The 19101-nt window shown below is 46.4% G+C and overlaps 1 protein-coding gene across 1 annotated transcript; it reads right to left on the bottom strand.

Moving 5' to 3' along the window:
• Positions 1-101: 101 nt before the first annotated feature.
• On the bottom strand, positions 102-18445 carry KRCC1 (lysine rich coiled-coil 1). Its single transcript, XM_072126286.1, has 7 exons — positions 18245-18445; positions 5369-5475; positions 5184-5285; positions 3558-3732; positions 3158-3415; positions 2948-3041; positions 102-1232 (listed from the first exon to the last, which is right to left on the bottom strand). Exons 1-7 carry the CDS (start codon positions 18366-18368, stop codon positions 497-499), a joined length of 1596 nt encoding a protein of 531 aa, XP_071982387.1. The 5' UTR covers positions 18369-18445; the 3' UTR covers positions 102-496.
• Positions 18446-19101: the final 656 nt, after the last annotated feature.

Here is a 19101-nt window from a genome sequence, read left to right on the forward strand (position 1 = left end):
TGAACCCCCCGCCTAAAAAAAAAAAAAAAAAACCCAAACAAACAAAAAAATGTGTGAACCAAAATAAAATCAACCCAATAAAGTGACAAGTAGAGACTGGAGACGGCTCTGGGTTTACTCATAGAAAAAAAAAAAAAAGTCACGCGAGTGATCACAAAATGTATAAATCCCCTTTATAGCAGCAGAGTAGAAGGTAAGGGTTGAGCCTAAACAAATGATATCGGAAATATACAGTTTTTCTCTAGAAGGTAAATAATTGAGCCCTAAAAGTCGGGCTAAACTTAAAACGGCAAAAAAAAAAACAAAAAAAAAAACAAAGAAAAAATAAATTAGACCAGTAACTCGAGACACAATTCAGAAAAATACTCTCTAGACGCCTCCCGGTGGCCTCCTCCACAATTCGAGAGGTAGAAGGAGGCGTAACGCCCTGATCTCGCCCCATAATTCTCTCATTTTATAATATTTACATTTTTTTCATCTATTATTCTACAGTTCCTCAGAATCCCAGTATGGACTCGTCCCACAACATCTCTTCTTCTGTTCTTGGGTCCTCGGTCTTCTTGACTTTTTTGGGTTTCTTGACCTCTTTCTCTGCGGTTTGCTCCTCTCTCTTCTTCTTATCCTTCCGATGTTTGGAGGAATCTTCGGCTTTCCTCTCTCGCTCGCAATCGTCTTTCCCGGAGTCGGAATCGGCTGTTTTCCGCTTCTTCCTCTCGCTGCTTCTGTCTTCTCTTTTGCTCCTGTTGTGGTGATGTTTGCGCTCTTTGCTTCTGTGTTCCCGCTTGTGTCTCTTCTCCTTCTTGTACGAGCCGCTGCTTTCGTCTGAGGAAGAGGAGGACGACTCGTCGCTGGAGTCCGAGCTGGAACGAGGGTGTTTTCTGTGGGAGGGGATTTTGTTGGGTATTTTTGGGAGGGGCATTTGAGGCCGGTATGGCTTATCTCGCCCGGCCGCTCTGGGATCTGGTGGATGATGTGGATTATATGCGGGGTACGGCATGGGATGATGAGGGGGGTGAGGGGGATACTTGTATGGGGCAACAGGAGTAACTTTTGGATGAACAGGCACAGGCACAGGTTCTTCTTCCTCACAGCTGTCAGAATTATCTTGCCTAAACTGAGTTTTGGGCTCCAGTCCTCTGGCTTTTTGTACTTTTATATAATCTGCTAATTCATCTTGAAAAGAATCATAAGACTTCTTAGTCGTCTTCATTACATTGGCCACCATCGTCTCTCTGTAGAAAAAACAATTATATTTTAATAGGCGTATATAGGTGGACAAAGGGAGGAATCCCCTTAGTTATCTCTCATTTCCCCCATCAGTGTTTTTGGCAGCCCCTTTACAATAAGCAGCTACAAACCTCAGTGATTTGATGTCATATGTGACAGTAAGTGTTCAATTTCCCTGTAAAATCCTGCATGGAAAAGTTAACGTTACACAATGGGTTGTCTGTGTAATGCAGGGCAGCTGAGGTCCTTGTGCTCTACTTCCGGGGTGGAGCGGTCAACTTTTTATCGTAACTTTTTGGTTATGACTTTCAGAATCCTGTGTACAGGTATTCTACGATCTCGATACTGGGTCACACCGGGTCTTGTGTGTGCAGAAACCAGTAGCCATCAGGGCCTCTACTCCACTTGTACTAGTGTGTGGAGCGTATAACCACTTCACGCAGGGTATATTACGAGCATCATACAGACGTCTATTACGCTTGGATTTATTGAGTGATGGGCGTCCGTCCTTCTCCTCGATGACACAAGAGACTATGCGGCTCAATGCTCCAGCAGCAATTACTGATTTAAGAAGTTGAAAGAGACCAAAAAGTGTAAGATCTAAAATTTTTAGGCTTATAACTAGATGTGGTATATGCCTGCCTGCTTCTATCACCAAGGGATCCCTGTAGGGCAGTGTTGGTGAACCCATGGGCACTGGTGCCAGAGGTAGAACTCTCTCTGTGGACACCCAGACTGTCAGTCCCAGCACACAGTTTGCCAGGCAGGTTGGATGATGTAAAGATAACTTGTCACTAGGTTTTACCCCACCAAACTACCAGCCCCCTCCCACCAGGTAAAGGATGTAATGTCCTTTCTAGAATTCCCTCTTTTATGTAAAATCAGCTGTTTACTACAAAGAAATCTCCACCAAATTCAGGCAAATACGACTGTTCTCAGCCCGATTGCACATGAGATAATTCAAGTTTAGTGGTTGCAGGGGTAGCGTCACCTCTACTCTTTTAGTGACTCCTCTACCTCCTGTTGTCATATTAAGGATAAGTGACATACAGCCAGTGAAAACATAGGAGGGAACTGGCTCTGTATATGCAGCTCGCTTCTCTAACTACGCCTTTAGCTGCCTGTATCTCTGGTTCTGTAGCTCGCAAAGCCTGATGTGATCTGAAAGATGAGATTCTTAAATTTAATATGACAGCAGCAGCAGGTTTCTAGGTGCTATAAAACAGATGATGGGGGGCGTCTGAAGTGACTCTACCCCTTGCAACCACAAAACATGACTCATCTCATAGGAAGGAAGATGAGAAGAGACATATTTGCCTGGGGGATATTATTTATATTAGGTAATATTTTTATACTAGATTTTAATATTAGGGGATGTATGGGTGAGATTTCACATAAAAGAGGGAATTCTAGAAAGGACATTTCAACCCCTACCTGAGGGGGATAGTAGTTTAGTGGGTTAAAACCTGCTGACAGGTTCCCTTTAAGGCCTCCTCCTGCAGTCCTGGCTAGCTCGGGATGTGCTGTGTTATGCAGTATTTTAACGCAACACTTCCTGAGCTTCCAGGGATTCTTGCTCTGAAATTCTTTGTGGGTTTTTGGCTGTAGTTGGGCACCATTACTACTGTAGGGTAACATTAAGTAGTAATCAAATACTAATTATTGTTACCTATCTCTTCCCATGTGTCCATGATATAGATGAGCCCTAATGATTACTTACTTGATTTGGTGCTTGTTCCCTTGCATATGGGACTTGTACATCTCTATGGAGGTCAGGGTGATGCTGCAGATTGGACACACAAATATTCCCTCACCTGAAAAGCAAAGAGCGATTGTTACATTACAGGTCGTTGATACGGCAACTATTCACTATCTGTATGTCCTGTGACGAGGCTGCTAGTACAATGCAGTCCGTGTATGCCATCCTTACCCCCGGAGTCCATAGGGACACCAGTATCGCCCATCTCTTCCTTTAGTTTCCTGCGTATTTCGTTACGGGCGTGCTTCTTGCCATTGTAGTGCTGCTGGGCCACCAGGGGCTTGTTGAAGGTGGCCCCGCAGAGCTTGCAGTACTTGTTTGGGTCGTTCAGGTCAATTGCATTATCCATGCAGGAAAGATCGTCACTGGCGTCCTGCTGGTTGGATTTCTCTGTTAGAGGGGATGATGTTGGGTTGGACTCAGTGACAGCTGCGGAGGAGAAGAAGAAGATGGACAGATGAGACGACACATGGCACCACAGCTGTGATCATGTAGTCAGGATGATGTAAGATGTAAGATTCTCGTGAGCCCTTGTCCATGGTGCCTATAGAGTGGACGCTCGTGTCCTCACCTGTTTCATTCTCCTCTGGCTCCGGGGGCCACTCGTTCTGTTCTCCGCTCATCTGCTTCAGCTTCTTGGTGTGAATCTTCCCGATGTAATGCGACTGGGCCACCACGGGAGAGCTGAACACCATGTTGCAGAGGCTGCAGAACTTGTTCTTGTCTTGAGATAATCCCTTCTCCACCTACAAGGACATGTCAGGGTTATACACTGTAGTGTAAGAGCATCCGGCCGAGGTGCTAGTGGTAGCCATGGACAGTATGAATGTAGCGACAGCCTGCAGACTGCCATCCCAGACACACATTACAGGTGTTATGGAGATGTTCACAGAACCAAAAAATAGATAATTGCCCACATTTACCAAAATTAGTGCAAACTGCACTATGCACAGCTGTAGAGGGCGCAGTGTGCGACAGATTCATGAAATGTTTCAAACAGAAGGCACCATTTTTTTCTGGTGTATTTTCTTCATGCTGCAGAATTGCGGGGCACACTGAAAACAATTGTGGCGCATGGTGCGACTGTGCACCGGAACGCCCCTTTTGGTGCACTTTTTTTTTTTTGTCGGACTAACTTGTCTAACTAACCCATTTAAAAGACATCTACCACCAGGATGAAAGACTGTATGTAAAAGAGCCTGAGGGGCTCCAAGCTCCATGAACACCTATAGAGCTTGGAGCCCAACAGTCTCATTTGCATACAGTCCTTCATCCTGGTGGTAGATGTCCTTTTAGTCACAATCGACAGAATGCAGATGACCATCATGTACAGCCACTATCTGATGTTAGGCTGCTGTGTTGTTCGACCCAATCTCACCAATCAGAAACCTGTAATACCCTTTGAAAGGAAATCTACCATCAACATCCACGATGATAAACCAGGGACACTTACTCATAGATCCAGGCACCGGGACTGTGGAAATCTTCTTATATGTGTTATCCATGGCCTCCTTCCACCTAAAATTAACTATTAAAATTACACTTTTAAACCAGGAGGGTTCTGAAGGTATTACCAGAGCACCTCTGTGCTGTAGCTTCACTGTACAGGAGAACCTCCATCCTTCCACTGTGTGAGATCAGGGTGGGATGGGGGGGAGGGTGCTCCTTGCACACTGTAACAGCCTGTAAAGCTACAGCTCAGAAGGGCTCTGGTAACAACCCCAAGAGCCCTTTAGGCTCATTTGCATAACTTTATGAGTTGCTTTTAGTAGGGAGGAGGCCATGGATAACAAATATAAGAAGATGACCACAGTCCCTGTGCCTGGACACATGGTCTCTCTCTCTCACACATTCTAGGGGCCTATACACTGCGCATGCCCTATCTTTCCCTGTACATACGGCTAGGCACCGGCCAGGGTGTAGCACACGTTCGTGTGAAAGTAGTCTATGAGTAAGTGTCCCTGTTTATCATGATGGATTTTGATGGCAAATTTCCTTTAGGTTACCAAATTGGCAGAAGCGGGCCAATTTTCATCATTATTATGTATAATATCTCAGGTATTGTTACAAACAAAAATAAAAGTTAAAATAAAAAAAATTAAATAAAAAAGTAAATAAAAAATAAAGCAACTTCTGGAACCTTCCTGTACTTTCCTCTCGTATCTTTATATCAGTAGAAGCCCAGAGTACAACTTACATGCAGGTCCACATGATCCACCTTCTGCTTCTTCTTGTAGGTCAGCTCTTCCAGCTCCTGCTTCAGGAAGTAGAGGCGCACTTTCTGGGCGTGTCTCTTACCCTGCGCAAGTGGGGAAAACCATTGTGTTTACCACAATTCACAATTATACGGAGAACTACGAAGACGCATAAGGAGGCCCCTACCTCGTAGTGCGCATTTCTGTGAGCTTCAAACTGCAAGACGGCCCCGCACACCCGGCAGAAGGTGTCCGTGAAGAGCTCCTTTTTGGTTTTCTCATCGATGACTATCTCTGCGAAACAAAAACGGGAACATACGTGGAGAATGAGGCGAGATGTAACAAGAGATGTACATCACGACATAAACACTTTCCGGGGAGACAAATATCTGTGCAGGTTGACTGTCCGGTTGCCTTAAGCAACAGACTACAGTTTGTCATCTGTAGTCAAACATGTGACCTAACAGTTGCGGTTCCCACAATACATTGCAACATTCTAATATGAGTTTGTCTCAATGTTTCCATTTCGATAATGTATGTTTAACGTGGAGAAGGGTCATCTTTCGCATTGTGTGATCAAGGCCTCGGCAGCCTGACCTCAACTTTCACCAAACTATACATAAATTAGCTGTACTTTGCCACTGTGAGAGAGGACAGTGTAAGGCTACATTCACACCACTGTATGGAGGACATATATACGGCCGATATACATCCTCCATAGACAGCAATGGGCGCACGGCGCCCTACGGGAGCGGTACGGTGCAGCACACGCTCGGCACCTTACCCGGGAAAAAGATAGGACCTGTTCTATCTTTTGCCGTAATACCGCGCCGTGCGCCATGTATCTCTATGGAGAGGGGCGGGGGTGAGCTGCGCTCACCTCCTCCTCCTCTCCCTGTGCACTGCCGTTGCCCGCTACGGTACGGGCAACGGCAGTGTGAATATAGCCTAATATGGTATTATGCAGCTGGTAATTTCCATCCTTAGCATTCGCCTCCCCCCTGCAGACTCTCTCTCTATTCCTTAACTCGGAAGAGTAAGTGGGTGAAAACCTAGCTGCTGGGACTCACTTCAAAGCCCTCCCCTCTCCATAGTTTTTGCCGGCCTTGATGGAAATCAGAAAATGTATCAAGAAAGGGGGGGGGGGGGAAGCCTCTTTTGAGATATATTACACAATTTCTCATATTCATTTGTAGCGTTTTATTCAAACGCCCATTCAATTTAAGCTGTAATTCTTGTAGTAGTAAGGCTTTCATCTTTGACGCCCTACATCTACAACCAGGATGATGGATTGTAAACCAAGCACACTGACATACTGGTGCGGGGCCCCCCTCTGGCAGGATCTGCTTTTGTTTGAGCTTATGTTCTGATTTTGTTTTTTTTTTAAAAAAAAGCTTTACAATTATGCAAATGAGCCTGAAGGGCTCCGGATTCCATAGATGTTAATGATAAATGTTTTTCATAATTTTTAAAGCCTTTTTTTCTTATAAACAAGGGCATAGGAAGCTTAAAGAAGAGCAGATCTTGCACATCAGCATGTTAGTTTGCTTGGTTTACGATCCTTCATCCTGGTGGTAGATTTCCTTTAAGGAATATTGAGGACTAAGTCTAACATACGTAGTAGAGCCGCATATGCCTATAAGCAGCAGTATACATATTATACCCCAGGTAATCAGACCTGCAGACTATAGGCTCAGGAGCACTCAGTAACAGCTGCTGTGGCCTTTTAATGTTTGCCATCTGCTCCCAAGTGAGAATTACTGTTCCCCCGGCATACCAGGCCGCGCACACTAGAGATATATTGTACGTGAAAAAGAGCATGGGCTTGACGACGAGAGTGTATCTTATAACTACTCACACGTCCTCCATTAGTGGTCATCTGCCACTATGTGACCTGGCATGGTGGCTCGACAACTGGCCTACTTGATAGCCATGCTTGAGGTCCATAGTCCCACAGAGAAGTAGCCTCAGCTGGCAGGTAACACGTACCTGGTGTTATATTCCTCAGCCTCCTATTACTTCCAATCTGATTTCCATCACTCAGATGGGAGAAACCGCAGACCATAAACATTGGTGCGGTGATGTTCAGCAAGTAAGCCAATGACTCTAGGGTCACTACGAGGTGAGGTCACCTTACAGTAACCTACCTCCCTACGAGATCCGAGTGTTATGGAGAACCTACGTGGTGGGATGGTCACCATTTGGAGGTTTCTAAATCCCTATGCCATATCTTTGTGAAGCCGTTTTTGTACACTCTTTATGTGATGTCCTTTTAATTAACCTTATACTTTTAAAGTTGTTGCACCAAATCATAGACGTGAGAGGTGACGATAAGGCGTCCGGTCGAGCCCAAATACTGCCACTACATTCAATAGTATGGGGGCATAGCGCTCATCTATCGCAACCAACCAACACCCCCTTTCTCATGATCAGTCGGGGTCCCAGCAGTTGGACCCCTATCAATCAGATTATCCCCTAATTTAGATGATAGGGAAAAGCAATGTAACAATGTATCAATAATATTGATTAAAAAAAGGCAATTTCAACAAAATAGGCCTTTCCATGTTTCCTGGTGTTCTGCCATCTTAAAGACAATGTCAATGTAATTTATGGCGGGTCCCATTCTACGATGTGTAAATGGGTTTTGTTGGGTGGCGTTAAAAAAAAAAACCAAATGGGCCACCAATCATGGCTCCGTTCCCAAGAAGATAATTTGGATGCAGATAAATCTGAATTTTCTTAAAAACTAACATGGGAAACAGGAAAAGTTTCTATGGAAAGCTCATAAATTGCCCTAGATGAGGCTGTAGAAGGTGCAGGTAAGTGCACTTACCAAATACCTCATGAATATTATTAATGCTAAATAATCAGCTACGAGAAGGTCCTAAGGCAACCCTTACACTGCACACATGGGTGGGGTGTGTCCAAGTCATGCTAATATACAGCTAGCAGAAGGAAAACTTTGGGATGTCCCTTTCACTTATCATAGGGTACAGCTGCTTGGATGCGATGCTCTGCAACCTCAGAGAAACAAGAGTTCCTGCAGGTTCATAGATTTTATTTGGGCAAACGTATAATACAGATGTTGGCCAAACTTGCCATCCGATGTGTATGGCGCCTGTACAAAACCATCTGTGTGGTGGGGGGGAAAGAAGTTAGGCCCTATCCTGTAACTTGCGGATCAGTGAGGGGGTCTAACAGCCGAGACTCCCGCAGATCGCGAAAACGTCTCTCCGTCAGACTGGCCGGACATGACCGCTCTGCTCCATTTCTCAATGACGGAAATTGCGATCTGATCTATTAGCCTGACGGAGCGACGAGGGGGACCCCTTGTTTTTGTGATCTGTAGGGGTCTCAGAACTGACACCCCCACTGATCAGCAAGTTAGGCCCTATCCCATGGGAAAATCCCTTTAAGGTGCAAAGCCATCTAAGGCGATGGTCGCCCTTAGATGCTATGATTGGATGAGTAGCCATGATGGGCCTGCAAAGTTTAGGGAGTCAGATCTAGGGAGGAGTTTGGATTTTCTTTGCTCTTATTAGAAATTACCAAAAACAGGTAAAGATATGAGAAGGAAATGTGTATATCTACAATTTCTCTTCACTTAAAAGGTTAATTCTTTAGAGTTGTGTAAATGATACCAGGATCCAGGGGTGGGCACACTCAAGGCTATCAGGCTGGGGTTGAGGTATATGGCGGGCACTGGGTATGTTGTGACAAGGGAGGAACAATTCTCAGTCTTAGTTCAGAAGACGCCACAAACATCTGATAATGCGGGTGCCAGACCCCCCTATACTGATACTCCTATGGACGTGTCATCAATACCCCTGGAGAAAAACAACTCTTCAAAGGGAACCCGTCACCAACCCACCCACCGCTCTTTATGGACTGGAAGTAAAGTGTCCATGATCACTCCATATGAATCCTGTCTGGGTCTGTGTCCCAAATACTTTACTTGCTTATTCCCAGGGGCTGCGGAATGACAGTGCAGCCAAGCATGTGCAGATCTTGTTGGCATTTCCCTGAGGTTTGGTGCATACGACCGAAGGCTACATTCACACCACCGTTGTAGGGACATATATGGGGAAGCAAGCTTGCGTCCGTATATACATCTCCTATAGGCGGCAATTGCCACAGAGCGCTACGGTGCCCGGGGAAAAGATAGGGCAGGTCCTATCTTTCCCCTTATCACAGCGCCGTGCATCTCTATGGTGAGTGGCGGGGACAAAGAACGCTCACCCCCTCCTTCTCTCTCGTGCGCGGACGTGTGCATAACCTATTTCCAAAGGAGTTGTAAGGTGTCCATCTAGAACCCCCCCCTATGGTTCGCGATGAGCTCACCGCACCTGTGCACAATGCGCCTCTATGGGGGCCGTGAGCCAGCAGACATCACTGCATCTACCCCATGGCCCCCCCCTATATGGTCTCATGTGCCTAAGGGCAGGTTTACCACTTTGGTTCACATGTGGCGTTTCTGCTGCGTTTTGAAAAGAATTGGGAAAATGTATGATTTTTTTTTTTAAAAAACACATAATATGCCTTTATAGGTCACATTTTGCCTTGATGCTTTTCAAAACACAGCAAAAAAACTTCACGAGTAGGCACCAGGAGTAGGAGACATGAAATGTATGTGTAGATTTTGTATTATTTGCAATGCAGCCCTGGATAGCCACCAATATACTGCTGGGTGTCCCTTAAGGACATCTACCATCTACTGACTTTAATGTATGCACAACCCCCCCCCCCGTGATGCTAGGAGCCGGTAGGGTCTTCCTCGCTCTCTGGCCGGGAGCAGGAGGTATTGTTACAGCAGGGGGGTGTGCATACATTACGGTGATGCCTAGAGGTGCTATGGTGACATCAGCCTGAGCGCCTCCAGCTCATTTACATATTTCTAAAAAGTCGTTTTAGCAGCAAATAATGGTAGAGCATGTCAAACTAATGGTAGATGTAATCTAAAGAGGACTTGTCAGGGGGATTCGTAACACTTCACCACCCACAAGTCTTATGGACCAGTGGTTTAGTAACCCAAAATGAACTTTACCAAGTGAGATGAGATGAGTCCAATAAGGAGCAGCTTCACTAGGCAACTACGTGGGCGCAGGGAGAGCCAGGCCAAGGTTAGAATAATTTTTTTTTTTTTTTTTAAGAAATTAAGCAAATGAGCCTAAGGGACTCAGAGCCCCTCAGGCTCATTTGCACATTTTACATTTTTTTTTTGTAAAAGCAAGTGCATAAGAAGCTAAACGAGAGTACACACCAGTATGTCAGTGTGCTTGGTTTACAATCCTTCATCCTGGCGGTAGATGTCCTTTAAGTGCCCTAAGGCAACAAATGGGTCATTGGTTAACTGTGTACGACAGAAATCTCTACCTACTGATATTTGTATGGGGCACCTATGCTGAGGCTCACAAGCTTATAGCTAGTTGGGGGGGGGGGGGGTAATCTTTAGTACAGTAGAAAGCCAGTGTTGGGTTGTATATTGGAGCAGTTGCTACACACCGAGTCCTGAGCATACGTATTCTACATTGTCTACGTATTTCTTGTAATCTCATGCACCTTTTGGTGGATGTCATCAGGGCCTAAATTCAGCAGGGTTTCACGGTACATTTAGGATGAGGTCACATGTTGCCTTTGGAAAAGAAATTCAAGAGCAGTGGGAAGGAGCGACTCCCAACAAAACACTTGTTGCAAGTTCCCTATCACAAGCATTTAGCTCTACACGCATCAGTGTTTGGGGATAGCTTCTCCGCGCCGCACTTGAATTGCGTTTCCAAACTAAACGCCTTGGGGCTGCTGTAATCTGGAGACCTGCGGCAGACAAACCACATGCAGAAAACCAACAGTAGAGGGGGCACCTAGTGTGGCAGTCACACAAGTTGCCATGTGTAGGGCGCGTTCACGTGATGCTCTTGAATAGAGTTTAAAACACAATTCAAGAGAAACGGGCGTTACCCCTCCCTGAACTCAGATCCATTTGGACCTATAGGCTTGAGTTCAGTAAGTAGCGACATGTGTTCTATGAACACAGTGAACAAGGCAGAACATCTGGGGGCCGGTTCCGATTGTGAGCCCGTAAAGTTTCTATGTTCTGAAGTTTCAAAACGCAATTCAGCTGCTGCGTGTGACACAGCTGGGTGCAGGAAGGGTGGGGGACTCCATCCCCTCCCCATCTCCATAGGAAGCCACACATATGACGCAGTACAATGGGAAATACAGCCAGTCGTATGGGAGATCTTATTGCCCATTTGAGTGAATGTGGCCACATAATACCCATATTAAAACGGTAAGGGGAGCAATAGCCGAAAAACAAACAAAAAACTAAACGTTGTGTGTAAAGGTGTTAGCGAGGCTTTTCCTATTATTAGTAGGTGTCCTGTGGGCGTGTCACAATGGCCCATGAATTGCATATCAAGCAGCAGGTTTGACAATCAATGGGAAATAATAATGTACAGGTTCCCTAATGGGCGTGTTGTTTTGCAAGTTACTACACAGCTATTGGGTGGGGTTTCCATTATAAGGGTGGGGCTGCCATACGGTATGGACCTGCTCCATAGCTGCAATCACGTGGTCCATTCTACCATCAAAATCCATCATGACAAACCAGGGACTCGTAGATCAGACACTGTGACTATGGTAATCATCTTATACAGGCTGTCCCCGGGTTACATACAAGATATTTAGGTTTGTTCTTAAGTTGTATTTGTTAGCCATGGCCTGCTGCCTTCTAAAATCAAGTTTTATAATTATGCTAATGACCTAGAAGGGCTCTGGGAGGTGTTACCGAAGCCCCTTCATTTTGTATATTCACAGCCTGTCTCCCTATCCTAATGTAATCTCACATAGAAGGAGGGGGTAAGTGTTCCTGCATAGTGTAATAGCCTGTGAAACTATGTCGAGGGGCTCTGGTAAAACCCTCAGACCCTTATGCCATAATAGCATCATTATAAAAGTTGATGTTAGAAGAAGGAGGCCATGGATAACATATATAAGAAAATACCACAGTCACAGTGCCGGGATCTATGAGTAATGTCCCTGGTTTATCATGTGTGATTCTGATGGGTGACATTTACCACCAGGATGACGGACTGTGTGCAAATGAGCCTGAGGGGCTCCAGGCTCCAATAACACCTATGGAGCCTGGAGCTCCTCAGGCTCAATGGCACACAGTCCGTCATCCTGGTGGTAGATGTCCTTTAAAGGGAGCCTATCATCAGAAATTGGCCTAATAAACCACTACTATATGGTCAGGTAGTGTAACAAGTTCCAGTTTTTGTTTCTATCAGGGTCGAGTGTGGTGGCATCATCCAGAAAATCAACTTTGAACTGAGATGTAAATTTGTTGTATAAAGTCAAGGAGGAGGGGAGTATAACACTGAAGTCAAGGTGACAAGCTCTGATCGCCTCCTCCTCTGTGATTGACGTTGTGCATCGGACTTCAGGAGATCTGTTTAGTGATGTCTCTGGATGCAGGACCATCAATTACAGTTAAGGGACTTTCTGAGGAAGGGAGAGCTTGACTTCAGTGTTACACTCTCCACCTCCTTGACCTTATACAACCAATTTACATCTCACTTCAAAGTTGATTTTCTGGATGATGCCACCACACTGGTCAATTTTTTGATGACAGGTTCCCTTTAACTATCCTTTACATGTGGACATCATCAGGTGTATGGAGATGCGTTGTCAATGATATGAGAGTCCTTCTCCAGCTCCAAAAGAGCCTTTTTTCCCACAACATTTATCTCCTCAGGAGAGGAATCAGGATAAATCCCCGACCAGAAGACGTCTAACTACCAAGAACCCTCCGGTTGCCGTCCTGTTTTTGAAATGCAATTCAAATGCAAAGGGGAGGGGCTCTGCTCGATCACATATGCATTTACATCCAAAACTAGTGGCCCCTGTTCCCGATCTCATGCGTTTCGGGGGAGATGCATATGATCCGGGCCAAGCACCATCCCCATCGCAATTGAATTGTGTTTCAAACACCGCGTTTTACTGCAATCTCATCCTGTACTTCAATGACTTCAAAGGGACTTCCCTTGAGCTAATCCGAGGACAGCTAATGGAAGAGAGTGGTCATCCATTCGGCCAATCAAAGAGCTTCCAGCAGACAGGCCCTCCCACAATCAACTATCACCTGTCCTTAGGATGGGGTATGAATGTTGGTAATAGAAAACCTCCTTTCAAACATAACTTTGTGTAAATTCATAGCACAAACTATTCCCCCCCCCCTCCATCCGAAACTGACAACTTGAGAATGTCAGCAGATTACAGAGTCTATGGAGAAGGTAGAGAGTTCTCTCCCAACCCTCGAGCAATAGTCAAACCAGTCCTACAACTTAAGTAGCTTCTCCTCTACTATCTTTGTGCAGTGTATGGGAGACATCATAGCAACTAGTCTCCAGCCAACAGACAACTGAGCAACAATGGAGCCTGCAGAGGGAAAAACTGCTAAAGTGCATTGCATTTCATTTTACCTCTGCACAAATTAAAGCCGTATCACGGGCACAATAGAGGTCTATAATACCAGGCCTCGGTGTGGTGAGTACACAGTGTCTCGCCACAACGTGACCCAGACAGAGAGCTGTGGCACAAAATATAGGACATGTCCTTATATTTTGTCGCTATTTGCTTTCAATGGAGAGGGGAGAAACGTACTTTCCCTCCTCCAGAAGCGCACAGGTGAAGCGCACAGTAGTGTAGCTACAGGGTGAAGACTAAACTGCCTTCACTCACACCACCACCCGCCATAGACTTCTATGTCACCTGAACTCTTGTGCCGGCAAAATGGCATCCAGCAAAGACTCCAAAGTAAGTCAGTGTAGAGCAAAGATAGGAGGTATAACAATATTTCTCATATTCAATGTGTACTAGTGATTTATGCCTTTGGGAAGGAGCTGTGTGCATGGGATCCTTCAGCAGATGTCTGACTGTCTCCTGTGATGAGGCCAAAGGATTAGATAGCGAGTGTGGGATCGGGTAGGTTCTGCTCTCTATGTGCTTTATGGATCATCAAGGAGAAAAAGCAGACATATCAGTATCATCTCTATGTCAATAACCTATGCTTTTATTAGAAGATAAAGCGCACTTCCACATATGGGAGGACGTGTCTTACGTGGGGGGCGGGGGAGTACTAGGCTATCTGCAGAATGGCCCGAGCATGACATCAACCAACACCACAAAGACGATGTTATTCCCGTGCTCATAGTAGAGAGATGACTTTATTACACCATATATAGATGTGACGGAGGGGGCTCCCCAGATCTTACTGTGAATTGGTCCAAAGGGCTCCCTGATCACATCATATATGCAAAGAAGTTGATTTTCCAAGGACTCTAAGGTCCTGCAGAGGTTGAAGACTCAAGATCAAGGGTCTTCCTGAGCTCTAAATGTTTAGGCCGGAGCTAGTGGACCATGTTGGGACAAACCATGAGGTCGAGATGTCACCGCTAGGTCAACAGGTGAACCAGCACTAGACATCAGGGCAAGTATCTATGCTGCTCCGCTCCACCACAGGTGTCCAACTCCGGCCTTATAAACCCAACTGTGAGCGGCAATGTGATCCGCAAAGTCACGAGGGCATCGCCCACAAACGTGTATTTACCTTATAGACAACGGAGATCAGGAAACATCCCATTTACTTGTAATTCCAGTGAAGTCAGCTCTATATTATCTACTACTTACATGTGGAAGATCTCTCAGAGGAACACTGCACACACGAGGGGGGGGCACGTAATGTACATATGGGGGACCCAGAGAGGACGCTAATCTCGTTGTGATGAATCCCACTCCTAGAAAATGTATTATTCTACTAAAATTCCCTTTATATGACAGAGGAGGAGGAGAACCTGCGTGACCATCTGGTCCTGATCCACCTATAGCAGAGGGGTGACTGTAGACTACCTCAGTACTATCAGTCCTGGTTTATTTGTCTGCACCCGTGGATCTATGTCGTAGCATGAACACAAGACGCGACAGTCATGGGAGAAGATAGCAGGAGCTCTTTTCCCATGACATAGTCTGGTGAGCCGGCACTAATATATTAGGGAGTTGCTAATTGCCTCTGCTAATGGTCTACGAGGGAAGCCAGGGGGGACTTGAGATCTCGGTGGTTGTCCTTACCATGGATGTAAATACACAACATCTATGTAAACTCCTTGCACGTTCACATCATCGTTCTTAAAGGTCGATGTGGGATCTGCACCTGCCTATATGTCATAAAGAAGCGACTAGGATGGTCCTTGACGTGTTACACCATGAAGTCTCTCTCTGGGCACCACCTTTGTGGGACATCAATACTGATGCCCTGTCCTTCTGGTGGGTCAGAAAATTTGTATTAGCGAGAGTCCAAAAACTGGCACTGCCAGAGGGGTTTCGAAGACCCACCCATGTAATAACCAGGGAAGGCCGTTAATATACACGTATATGGTGTGTCCCTGAACAACCCTATCACATTCACTGCCGACAGAACTATTCTGGTTCAGCCTATAGTGTTCAGTGAAGCCTACAATATATGGACTGTAATCTCACCTATCAGTGTCTCCAACCTAGGGTTCTACAAGTACTACAACTCCTAACATGCACTGCCAGGCTAGGAGTTGCAGTTTAAAAAAAAAAAAAGAAAAAAAAAGAAGATTGGAGAGACCAAAGCTGTAGGTGAGTGATACAATAAGAAAGCTTAAGGGGCATCTATCCTTAGTGGGACGGGGACCAAGTTCTTTAGATCAGTTAAATTCCCAGCGGTCGGACCTTCCACAATCAGAAAGTTGCCGCTTAATCAATGAATGGAGCATAACACTACAACTTTTGCCTACCCTTCCAGTATAATGTTCTTGCCCCTCCCTGTGGGGATAACGGGCTTTGTGATGTGGACCATATAACTACAACAGGGTTATGTATAGTGGATCCAAATCAGATTTGGCAGTAATTCTAGGTGCTGCACCAGATCGTACGACATCAAAGAGGACCCTAGAATCCACTAACTATGGAGAACAAATTAACCGTGTACAGATCCATCATTGGGTAGTTGACTTAAAGGGATTGTCCCACGAGTCACTGTTACCCCTATACATGGGATAAAGGATAGCAGTCTATATGAGTGTGCTGGGGACTTCAGGTGCACTGAATTTAGCAGCCGATTACATGAGACCCCTGTAACTCCAATTAGGGGAACCAGGTCCTGGCAATTGTTATCCCCTAAGCTGTAAGTGACAGCCAACAATGAACCTTAGGACACCTATTTAAGGTATAAATAAAAAAAAAACTGCAGTAAATTCAGTACAGAAAAATAGTAAATATTTGTGATTTCTGGATTCTATCTGTGCAATGTTTGTTGTGTAGAGGAAATATTTGTGTCCCTGTGTTGTGACTCTTCAGTGAGGGTCTTGGCATCATGTAGGAGTTTATGTAAGTCGCTTATAAAGCGATGCTACACCCACAGAACAACCTCTACACAGTCCGGCGAGCCGGGGCTCCTGTGGTTTATTCACCTCCTCTGTCAGGTCTCTAGTAAAAGGGTCACTGACTAGAGAGTCCCAGACATGAAGCCTCCTCCGCCATGAGGGGCAGATCCCAATGTGGGCGAGACCCGATGGGGAAGGTGAATGAAGCAGAACAGGAGGACCAGGTACGAGGACTCTCCATCTTGTTTTCTGGGTGGAGCGTCACTTTAAGGGCTTGTCTATGAATGCTTTAGTGGGACACTTGCTTTAAAGGGGTTCGACATGTAAAAGTTTACCAGGTACAATCTCCTAAAAGGGTCACCCAAATTGTACTCACCCAGGGAGGAAAATCATGGAGACTGATGGCCTCTAAAACTACCCCCTTCAACTATGTGCCACAGTGACGCCTTGTGCCCAGTGGGATTTTGGTGGCTCAGGGGGCCGTGCGCTCCACACTGTATACACCACACCGCTCCCATGTCCAAAGAAATCCAAACTGACACTGAGCTGGTGACCTGGTGCTCCTCTGGGCTGAAGGGTAGAGATGAGGGGGACTGTAGTTCAGCCACGTGACCCAGATGTACGGAACAGCCAAGCCGGCAACTTGATGCCTCTTGAAATTAGGAAGGGAAATCAATTTGCCAGATTGAGTTTTTTGGGCTGCCAATGCATCTAAACCCAAATGAAACTACCGGTCCCCTGATCTCTACTGAAGGGGACATACATTATCCTTATTTACCTCCCCGAGTTAAGAGCTAAACCCACACAGGCCTTTGTTTTACATCTGCTCCTTCCATGACAAAACTTCACTTAGGAAATATGTAAATAAGGCTGAGGACCGGGGAGGCGCTGAGGACCGGGGAGGCGCTGAGGACCGGGGAGGCGCGGAGGACCGGGGAGGCGCCGTAGCCCTGAGCTGCTCTGCTAACACCCCCCAAAGCACTTCAGCCTCATTTGCATATTTGTAAAGTGATGTTTTGCCATGGAAAGAGCAGCTGGACAGTAATAATGCATGTGTGAGGATAGCCCTAGATAACACTTAGTGTAGGAAGGTAAGTCGCAGTGCCGGACTGCCTTTACCAGGTAAGTACGATAAGGGTGACTTTATTAGGGGATTGTACTTACCCTGCTAAACTTTCCTTTACATGGCCAACAAGGGGGAACAGATCGGTGCCCCCAACACCAGGACGTCGGTGCTACGAGGTGAGGTGTATGTGTCAGGTGATTACACCCATGGGGCCCTGACTATCAGGTCCCTGGGCGAAAACCGCAAACTCTGCAGGACCTTCCACACGGGGGAGAGGTCCAGATCAAATCCAAATATATCACATCCGGAGGGATTTATGGGATACTAGATCCCCCCTTATACATCCTAATACCTATGTACCCCAGGGGGTGGCGCAGCCATAGTGAGGTCACGTGACCACAGCAGATTCCCCTGGGGGTCACAAGTAGTGTATATATAGGGGTGTATACACACCATTAGCTCAGATTAGGGTTCATTGCCTGCATTTGTACAGTAATGAACCAGGACCTGAGCGCACAGTGTGAACACGGCGTGTATCCAAGCACCGGGGCCTGTGTGTCCCTCCCCTCCTGGCGGGGTCACTCACACTCACCTGTCTGGGTGCAGGGGGTGGTGTGGGCACTACTACTAATGTCCCCCCCCGCCACACTGCTAGGGCTGCTGCTCTGTGTTATACTCTCCACTAGCTGCGGGATGATCGCCCCCTCCGCCGCCATGTTACACGCACTCTCTCTGTCTGTGCTCTCCCACTTCCCCCACCCTCCAAGGGACTGACCGCACCGGGGTGTGGACAACCTACGTCACGCATGACGCATTCGCACGCTCGCGCTGACGGTTAGGCGGGCGGACTTCCCAGCGGCCCGCTCGCGCTGTGACCGGAAGGTTCCGCGCCGAAACCCACGTGACGCGCCGGCTGGACAGAAGCCGCCATCTTGCTTAAGGGCAAAGGCAAACGCCGCATAAGTTGTCATGGCCACGCCCTCAGAACAATCCCCGCCCCAGTCTTTGCTTCATTTACATGAGGGAATACACGGCCCTGAGAGCCGGGTCACTGTTCTGTTTGCACAAAGAAAAAGCAACAATAGTTGTGACGCACGCATTGCCCTCACATAACCCCCAGTCAGGGGCGTAATTTGAGGGGGTGCAGAGGTTGCGATCGCACCTGGGCCCAAGAGGTTTAGGGGGCCCTTATGGTGTCACTTTCCATACATTATAGTCGGTGGCCTGACACATACTATAGTGTACCCACAGTATAGAATGCCAACTAGTTGTGACCCCCTCAATGTAATATCCCCTTCCTGTGACCCCCTTAATGTATAATATCCCCTTCCTGTGACCCCCTCAATGTATAATATCCCCTCAATGTATAATATCCCCTTCCTGTGACCCCCTCAATGTATAATATCCCCTTAATGTATAATATCCCCATCCTGTGACCCCCTCAATGTA

This window comes from Engystomops pustulosus, chromosome 1 (genome assembly GCF_040894005.1).
Source record: "Engystomops pustulosus chromosome 1, aEngPut4.maternal, whole genome shotgun sequence".
NCBI classification, from domain to species: Eukaryota; Metazoa; Chordata; class Amphibia; order Anura; family Leptodactylidae; genus Engystomops; species Engystomops pustulosus.

Excerpts from the sequence above, each read along its gene's own strand:
- KRCC1 (XM_072126286.1), bottom strand. The coding sequence starts at position 18,368 with ATGGCGGCGGAGGGGGCGATCATCCCGCAGCTAGTGGAGAGTATAACA. Across the intron at positions 5,286-5,368 it reads ACAGAAATGCGCACTACGAG|GGTAAGAGACACGCCCAGAA; the intron begins GTAGGGGCCTCC and ends CCACTTGCGCAG. Across the intron at positions 3,733-5,183 it reads TGGATCATGTGGACCTGCAT|GTGGAGAAGGGATTATCTCA; the intron begins GTAAGTTGTACT and ends ATGTCCTTGTAG.